General features: G+C 38.8%; 3 protein-coding genes across 3 annotated transcripts in view; all 3 read left to right on the top strand.

Annotated features, from left to right (window-relative positions):
* Nucleotides 1-425, top strand: part of LOC101308010 — a 1,667-nt gene extending 1,242 nt beyond the window's left edge. The window contains exon 2 of the mRNA XM_004304909.1: nt 9-425. Within this exon, the coding sequence (XP_004304957.1) occupies nt 9-275 (267 nt within the window). The 3' untranslated portion in view covers nt 276-425. The remainder of the gene's footprint in view (nt 1-8) is intronic.
* Nucleotides 426-1,343: 918 nt separating this feature from the next.
* LOC101302567 (putative cell division cycle ATPase-like) lies at nt 1,344-3,275 on the top strand. Its single transcript, XM_004302320.1, has one exon. It carries the CDS (start codon nt 1,514-1,516, stop codon nt 3,101-3,103), a length of 1,590 nt encoding a protein of 529 aa, XP_004302368.1. The 5' UTR covers nt 1,344-1,513; the 3' UTR covers nt 3,104-3,275.
* A 966-nt stretch (nt 3,276-4,241) lies between these two features.
* LOC101302277 (mitochondrial chaperone BCS1-like) lies at nt 4,242-5,868 on the top strand. Its single transcript, XM_004302319.1, has one exon. It carries the CDS (start codon nt 4,351-4,353, stop codon nt 5,767-5,769), a length of 1,419 nt encoding a protein of 472 aa, XP_004302367.1. The 5' UTR covers nt 4,242-4,350; the 3' UTR covers nt 5,770-5,868.
* The last annotated feature ends 3,789 nt before the right edge of the window (nt 5,869-9,657 follow it).

The following is a 9,657-nucleotide window of genomic DNA, read 5'->3' as shown; positions in this document are numbered from 1 at the left end:
CTGATTCTTGTTTGAAGAACTTGATTGAAGCTCTCGAGACTGCAAAGGAGGAGGCAAGAGTAAAGGCCGAGGAAGAAGTGAAACTGAAGGCAGAGGAAGAAGCCAAAGAGAAGGCAGAGAAAGAAGCAAAATTGAAGGAAGAGGAAGAAGCAAAATTGAAGCCAGAGAAAGAAGAGAAGGAAAAGGTTGAGTCTGCTAAAGATGAAGTTAAATGTAAATTATGTAATGGAACATCAGCCAAACAAGATGGGAAAGAAAATGGAGTCGTTCATTGAATATGTGGCAAGAGAGTCAAATAATCTGCATAACTGGAACTTGTAGTTACAGTAGTGTGTGAAGAATTATATCTGCATAACTTGAAGCAGTAGTTACAGTAGTGTGAAATAAGAATCATTAAGAATTGTGAACCTGTAGTTACAGTGTGAAATAAGTATCATTAAGAGTTGTTTTACAATCTGCACTTTTTTCAAGCAATTAATGACCAATTTTCTGAGTTTTGATGAAATAAATACTACAGTTCATGTTTCATGGAGCTACTGTAATGCCAATTGAAACTGAAAAATCTCTTTATAATCTTACTATGCAAAGCTTAAGTAACAGTGGAAAACGTCTATATTTCAACAAATTATGACCACATATATGGAATGACTAAGGGGGGAATCTGAACAATTAAGCAAGTTATGAGGTGCAGGCAGGGCTATGTTGCTATTTGCCAGTATCCGGGTTTAAGTCCACAAAGCCTATGTTCTCAAGATTGGGCAATCTCTAGAGGCTAGAGAGCTTACCGTGGATCAAAACCCAGGACTTCTTTAGAAAATCCATCACCTTCACCGGTCCACAGTCAATCTCCATCTACATATTCAATGAGGAAAACATATGAATAAAATGATTGTACTTTATCAATCAGAATGAACCAAAATTGACATAATTATATTGTGTTATCTTGCAGCAACATCATGATCATCCCATATGCAATATTGCAACCATATACATTCATTTGATAAGGGTGGGAAGAAATATCTTTTAACCAAGGACAAGAAGAGGTCTTGTGCATGATGCATGCTGAAGGAAAGATTATGACATCATTGGTATATGATGTCAGGGTACTTTGGCTTTACTGTAGAGTGTCGAGAATCTGTGAGTTGTTTGCAGTTGGTATACTAACCCATTTCGCAAGCAAACTCTTTGCCGGCCTTGAGCAAGGAGACAATCAGCAAAGAGACCCATCCACCAGTCCATTCTAGATCAGAATGCATAATGTATTCACATAGACACGTCATACAGTGACTCACCCTCATTCATTTCCCATCATTTATAGTTTTATACTAATATAACCTTCACCTAAACATAAACAAAATGTAACGCATCCCAATGTGAACAAAACACAGAGGCAAAGCTCAAGAATGTATGCTTGAGCCCTCCACCGGACAAGTGAAAGTCCCTATTAAGTCTGTTGAAGAGCCCAAATTCCATATATATACAAGTGTCTTAAATCTTGTAAAACCAACCAACCATGCTCAAGAGGATGATGATGAGAGAAATGTGGTTGTGGCCTCGACTGGGCTCACTGGGTTCAGTACTGGCAAGTATGATGTTTGCTTATGCCATGTTTCAACGATACTTTCCCCATCAACTCCGGAGCCACATTCAAAGATATACACAGAAATGGTTCGGGTGTGTGTACCCTTACATCCAGATTTCCTTCGATGAATATTCCGGCGAGTTGCACAAGCGCAGTGAAGTGTTCACTGCCATCCAAAGCTACCTGAGCACCAAGTCGTCTACAGAAGCAAAACGGCTCAAAGCAAAAGAAGTCAAGGGTAGCAAGTCTTTAGTCCTTGTCATGGATGACAATGAAGAGGTGACTGATGAATTCCAAGGCATTAAGCTGTGGTGGACTTCCAGGAAAACTGCGCCTAGGCAATCTTCATCATTTCCTTTCTATCCTCAGCCTGATGAGAAGAGGCGTTATAAGCTCACATTCCACCGACGCCACCGGGATATAATCACAGGGACTTATATTGACCATGCGAGAAAAGAAGGGAAGGCAATAACGGTGAGTCATAGGCAAAGGAAGCTTTACATTAACAATCCTCCTGGATACAAAACGAGGAAATGGAGCTCCGTAGCCTTTGAACACCCTGCAACATTTGAGAGCATAGCAATGGAGCCAAAAAAGAAAGAGGACATCATCAATGACCTCATGAAGTTCAGCAATGGTAAGGAGTACTATGCGAAAATAGGGAAGCCTTGGAAAAGGGGTTATCTTCTGTATGGACCACCAGGCACTGGTAAGTCCACTATGATAGCTGCCATGTCTAACCTCATGAACTATGATGTTTATGATCTTGAGCTAACGACAGTGAAGAGCAACACTGATCTGAGGAAGCTGCTGATTGACACGCCTAGTAAGTCTATCATTGTGATCGAGGACATTGATTGCTCACTTGATCTTACGGGGCAACGAAAGAAAAGGAAGGAGAGAGATGAAGAAGATAAAGAAATAAAGGATCCGATCCGTAAAATGAAGGAAGGAGAAGAAAGCAAAGCAAGGCAGGTTACTTTGTCTGGGCTATTGAACTTCATTGATGGTATTTGGTCAGCTTGTGGAAGTGAAAGGATCATTGTGTTTACCACTAATTATGTGGAGAAACTTGATCCTGCTCTTATAAGAAGAGGAAGGATGGACAAGCATATTGAATTGTCTTATTGTTGCTACGAAGCTTTCAAAGTTCTTGCAAGGAACTACTTGGATTTAGATTCGCATGAATTGTTCGGAAGCATTGAATGCTTATTGGGGGAGACCAACATGACTCCAGCTGATGTAGCAGAGAATTTGATGCCTAAATCTAATGTAGAGGATGCCAGCTCTTGTTTGAAGAACTTAATTGAAGCTCTCGAGGTTGCAAAGGAGGAGGCAAGAGTGAAGGCTGAGGAAGAAGCAAGAAAGAAGGCAGAGAAAGAAGCAAAAGTGAAGGCAAAGAAAGAAGCAAAATTGAAGGCAGAGGAAGAAGCAATTTTGAAGGCAGAGAAAGCAGAGAAGGAAACAGAAGAATCTGCTAAAGATGAAGACAAAAGTATCGGAACAGATAACAAGTTGTGAAAGAAAATGGAGTTGTCCATTGAAAATGAGGAAAAGAGTTAAATTATCTGCATAACTACAACCATCTGTTCCATTATCTATCCAAATCACTGTGTTTTTTCCAATGTTTAATAAGAATCATGTAATGGAGTTGTTTACCATTTTTTCATAGCAACCAATGATCTTTTTTATGCTTTTGTTTCTCTGATTGAAATTTTATGTTGCATGCATGGATTCACTCTAGGTCTCTTGTGCCAGTGAAAACTGAAAAACTTTTATATGAAATACAGAAGTAGAATGCAAAAGCTTCATGAACTAATCAATTCCTAACTCCATATGGCTAGTCAGATATATAGGATGTTTGAGTCCACAAAGCAAGCTACAAGAGTACAAGGTATAGCATAATTAGGGCCTACAATATCAGAATGGGAGGCTAGAGAGCTTACCATGAATGACCACAAGATTTGGGAAAGCACCAGTACACTTTCAATCATTCAATCCCCATCTATCCCTCTCTTTAGCTTTGGTAAATCATCTCCATCTGTCCTGCAGCAATGAGCAAAGTTACTATTATTGCTGCTACCTCAAATTAAGTATAAATGAGGTTTTTTTTTTTTTTTTTTGGTCCCGATAATATAGCTTTGAGTAGTTCACTCTTTCAATAAAATCACATACACCAGTATGATAATCACATGCATATATAAATAGTTATATACACAATCATAGACTCATAGTGATAAGGGTGGGATGTCTATTAAGTAAAACTGAGGAAACTACCAATTTAATTATTGCTAATCACCAACTAATGGTGAAAATCTGGAAAACCCATGTCCCCATATTGTTTGTGTTGGATTCCCTAAGACCATAGAGGAGTGAATTTGTGGATGAACCTGTATCATTCAGTAAGGTGAAGAAAAGCTAAAGACAGAAGGTGCATGATGTTTGAATGAAAGATTATGATGTCATGGTCCTAATAATTTTCAAAAAGTTTCCAGGGTGTTTCCTAGTAGTTTACAGTTGGTTTGCTTAACCCAATTTGCAACCAAAGGAGTCCAAATAGGCTTTGCCGACCCCTAAGCATGGAGACAAATCCACCAGTCAATTCTACACCAGCATGCTTATTGTATTCACATAGAAACGTCCCATACCGACTCCCCTCACACTTTTTCCTACAAACAATACAATCTTCACCTAAACTTTCACAAAATTTGTGTTTTCATTCTGAACAAATAAAAACACACAAAACACAGAAGGCTCAGAGTTGAAGCATGTATGCTCCAGCAGACATGCTTGCTCATCTAGGTTCCACAATAGGTGCCTTACTGTTTGTGTGGACAATCTTTCAACAATTCTTTCCTTACCAACTTCGAAACCACATTGAAAAGTACTCACAGAGATTGGTGGGTTATGTTTATCCTTACATCCAGATTACCTTCAATGAGATGACAGGAGAGCGTCTGATGCGCAGTGAGGCCTATTCTGCTATTGAGAATTACTTGAGCTCCAAATCTTCGACGCAAGCTAAGCGGCTCAAAGGTGACATCAAGACCAACCAGTCTCTAGTTCTGAGCATGGATGACCATGAAGAAGTTGCTGATGAGTTTGAAGGTGTCCAAGTATGGTGGGCTTCTGGTAAGTTACCAAAATCTCAGACACTTTCATACATCCCCGTAAATGATGAGAAGAGGTATTACAAGCTCACTTTCCACAAAAGAAAGAGGGATCTCATAATTGGGCCTTATTTGGCTCATGTATTGAAAGAGGGTAATGCTATCAAAGTGAGGAACAGGCAAAGGAAGCTTTATACTAATAATGGGTCACATTGGAGCCATGTGGTTTTTCAGCACCCAGCAACATTTCAGACACTAGCAATGGAGCCAGAGAAGAAGAAGGACATCATTGAGGATTTGATGGCATTTAGCAAAGCTGAAGAGTTCTATACAAGAATTGGGAGAGCTTGGAAAAGAGGGTATTTACTTCATGGCCCTCCAGGAACTGGCAAGTCCACAATGATTGCTGCCATGGCCAATCTCTTGGGGTATGATCTCTATGATCTAGAATTGACTGCAGTCAAGGACAACACTGAACTGAGGAAGCTGCTGATCGAAACATCAAGCAAGTCGATTATTGTAATCGAAGACATTGATTGCTCACTTGATCTCACAGGTCAAAGGAGGAAGCAGAGGAAGGACAAAGGGGATGATGAGGAAGAGAAAGATCCAAGGGAGAAGGTTCCTAAAGAAGAAAGGGAAAGCAAGCCTAGTCAGGTCACACTTTCTGGGCTTCTCAATTTCATTGATGGGTTGTGGTCAGCTTGTAGAGGAGAGAGGCTTATAGTATTCACAACTAATCATGTTGAAAAGCTTGACGCAGCATTGATTCGAAAAGGAAGGATGGACAAGCACATAGAAATGTCATATTGCAATTTTGAATCATTCAAGGTGTTGGCTAGAAACTACCTTAAGCTTGAATCACACAGTCTGTTTTCCACAATCTGTTTGTTGCTGGGTGAAGTTAATATGACTCCAGCTGATGTAGCAGAGCATTTGATGCCCAAGACACTTGATGGGGATGTTGAAATCTGCCTGATGAATTTGATACACGCTCTTGAGGATGAGAAAGAGAACAAATCATCAACAGAAGTGGAAGCAAAAGATCAAGACAGAGAATCATCTGATAAGAAATAGAGGGTTTTGTCTCATGTGTAAAGTTTTAGCTGTACCTATGATTCTGTAACTCAGTAACTCCACACGGTTGAGTTTTCATAAAGCAATTAATCAAATCCATCTCATTTCCAAGGTAAAAGTCAAATCTTGCAATCCCCATTTGGCCATTTCTGCATCTCTCGAAACTTACCAAGTAATTATATTCATTGAAGTTATGTCATTACTCATTACTACTAGCAAGTTCGACTACTTCACAATGGAAAGGGCAGCTAAATACTATGAACTGAAGGAATTATTAACATAGTTTACATTATGTTGAACCGCCATTGATGTACTACAGAAGTACAAGATTTATCATAAGCAAGGCTTGATCAAAGACTGGAAAAGGATTAATTAGCTTGTAGAGGAGAGGCGCTCATAGTGCAAGTCACAACTAAGCATGTTGAAGAACTTGATGAGTTGATGCAAGGATATATTTCAACGGCGTTAGTATGTTTGAGCAAGGATAACATTCAAGTCTCATATTCTCTCCTACTTTACTATGATTGACATTTCAACAAACACATGATATGCAGTTCATACATGAGATACTAATTTGCAAGACACAAGTGAATGTTGCTTTCAGAATCAATTCAAATTTTCAAAGAATTGCACAAGACAAGAACTAAATCTCTAGGATTTTATTGGAACAACCTAATCATGAGCACAATATAACATTTGTAGATAATCAAGTAAAATCTGAAAAAACAAAATGAAGCATGGTTGATATAGTTCCCAATTGTAACCAAACGAAAATTGATCGGAAGCTGGTCCTCGTAACCAGGCGGTGCAGGTTCAATTGTTTCTCTCTGCAACATTATGCTGAAGAGAAGGTTCTTCTCGGGCGTTGAAGGCATGATTGAAGGAGAAGAGGTGATAACACGATCAGTGAAGTAGCGTTGTATGCATACACATGTAGAAGGCTATAGCACTAAATCAACTAGGAAACCCTTTCTTTCTACCAGATTTATAGCGTTGTAACGCACTGTGGGTCCGGATCGGTGGCGTGAATCTAGCATCGACGACGAATCGAGGAAGCTGTGAGCGACTTCGACGACGGAAAAGTTTTGAGCCTTGATCTGCGTCGGCGACTTTGCGGTGGCAGATAGAGGATCTTTCTCTTTATCAAAGGAGGAGGTAGTCGGATTTTGTACAACGACGACATGGTCCTCTGTATGGACGTCTGCCGGACTGAACAGCAAAATCCGACGGTTGATGGGTCCAGTGAAACATCCGACGGCTGTTGGAGTTTTGCTGGGAGAGAGGGAGGAGAGGTCACGGGCTTATGGGCCTGATTCCTCTGGGCTGCAGTACGGTGGACCAGAGGGGTTGGGCTTTTGAGTCCCCCTTCTTCTTTTTCTCTCCCATGTAAACTCTGCATCTGTTGGGCTTTCATCAGAGGAAAGACCCACATATGTGCCCTAACAGCACAACCTATCTCTCATTTTGATGAAAGGTACACCATTGGGGTCTGAAGCCTCCAATCGGTTTAGTATATATGATATATAGGTCGGATATAGGTCGGTTTAGTATACATATATATGTCGGATGTAGTGGTTGGATGTAGTGATTTTGTCATTTTTGTGGCATGAGATCTTATATATAAAAGCTATAGCTCAGTTTTATCTCTATGTCACATGCAGTGGTTTTGTAGCATGAGATCTTATATGTAAAAGCTATAGCTGAGATCTTATATGTAAAAGCTATAGCTCAGTTTTATCTCTATGTCACATGCAGTGGTTTTGTGGCATGAGATCTTATATGTAAAAGCTATAGCTCAGTTTTATCCTCATTGTTCATCACACTGTTTAAATTTGACATGTTGGCAATCCTTAACCACCTCTCTCAATAACCAATCATAACTTAGAACAGAATTTTCCGTTTCTATTTAATAGAGCTCAAAATGGTAGCAAAATCTCAAACCCTAGCCTCCAAATTCTCAAACAAACCAACACTCTCAAAATTAAAAAAAACTTGTACATTATGTCTTCTGCTGATTTTGAGTTTGGTCCTCATCAGTTACGGCTCGCAATCAACCCGGAGGACGAGCCTAGGTACCCATTTTCATTCCATGTATGTCTCTATTTGTTCACATCATCGTGTTTCTTTTTCACTCCATGTTTCATCTTGTTCGGTATTTGTTTTGTGGATGTTAATATTGTGTTTTTTTTTTTTCAGGGATGAGCCAGAGGTGTTTTGCGATTGTCTGTAGCAGTTCTCACTTCTTGAAAATTTGAAGACGAAAGTGGAAATGAAAGATGAATGGATTTCGAATTTAATCGGAGGTATTGCAGTTCTCACATCATATTGTTCACTTCTTGCAGCTCATGTTTCGAGCGTTGTTTTATTCTTTTTGGGATTTGAATTGTTAGATTTGAGACTGCCACCAATTTTTGAATTGCTTATATAGAAAAAAAAAGAATCTGAAATGGCACGCTGTGATTGGTCGACAAGATTGCGCATGCGGATCGCCACCCTGGCAAAGTTTCAAACAATCTCCAACATTCATTTTCAAACAATCCATAAGTTTTATCACTTTATAATCTGCATCATTCAACTCTCAAAATTGGTCCTTACTTTATAATTCATATGCACATGAGATGCATGTGTCCACACATCGCACCTATTATTCTTAATTTATATTAATCTGCATAAATGCAGCTTCATAGCTTTTGGGGCTTATAAATAGAGATGATAGCAAGAATACGAAGGACTAATGACTAATGCATGGAATGGAAGAGAGATTCGAGCTCATGTGCAAAAGAGTCACAAATTAGAGTTAAAATGCTAACATGTGAGCCAAATTTGACTCCTTGAATAGCTCTCACAACAACAAAATAGAGCAAAAGCCACACACTTTAGAGGTGTTGCAATCCACACTTGTGTGGCAATTTTCCCCTCATGTCCACTAATACTCAAACTTGCCACACATAAAGAATAATGCAACACCTCTAAAGACCACACTTCTTGTGTGGTTGTTGCTCCATATTGTTGTTGTGTCTTTAGCACAGATTAGACATACTTATATGCAACTTATTTCATAGTAACATGACTATCATTTCAACAATTGTTCAAACTTAGTAGTTTAATCTTATATTTAGTTTATTAACCAAAAAATTTGAGATGGGTATTGGTTTAGTATATAAGATATATAGGTTGGATATAGGTCGGTTTAGTATATATATGTCGGATATAGTGGTTTTCTAGCATGAGAGTTTATAATTAGAAGCTATATCTCAGTTTTATCTCTATGTCGTACCTTATCTTTCTTGTTTTGGTTGCAAGCAATCAACAAGAAGGCAACTTTTCTCATTTATGTCTCGAACACTGCTTTAAATGTTGCAGTAAACTTGTCTACGAGCTATGTTATCATCATTTTTTTCTTTTCATTCTCCTGCTTGTGCTAGTAGACTCGGATAATATTGGACTCAGATTTAACAGTGAATAGTTGGTCTGCTTCTACTTTCGAATAAAATGCATCAATATGTTCTTGGTTTTCAAGCTCTTCATCGACTTCTTCTACAATTGCAGTTGGTACTTTAGCAACTTTACCAATAACACGGTCAACTTCAAATGTTGAAGCAAATGATTCATAACGTGGGAATGACTTGCCCATCCATCCATCAACATCACTATGATGCCTAACATATGCATACCATGTCTCATAATTGTCAACCTCAACACACTTCCTAACATAATTCCATCCAAATGCACTCTTTTGAAGCATATCATAGATCACAACATTTTTTTTGCCGAATGATCGAGGATAGACGAATAAATTGTTTATCACTCTATTTTATTAATAAAAGAAAAAGGAGAAACAAATGAGGGGGACCAAAAACCAAAACATCCTAAATAAATTACAAACTA

The sequence above is a fragment of the Fragaria vesca genome, linkage group LG6, assembly GCF_000184155.1.
Source record: "Fragaria vesca subsp. vesca linkage group LG6, FraVesHawaii_1.0, whole genome shotgun sequence".
NCBI lineage: Eukaryota > Viridiplantae > Streptophyta > Magnoliopsida > Rosales > Rosaceae > Fragaria > Fragaria vesca.
This window is presented reverse-complemented; position numbering and strand designations above follow the sequence as displayed.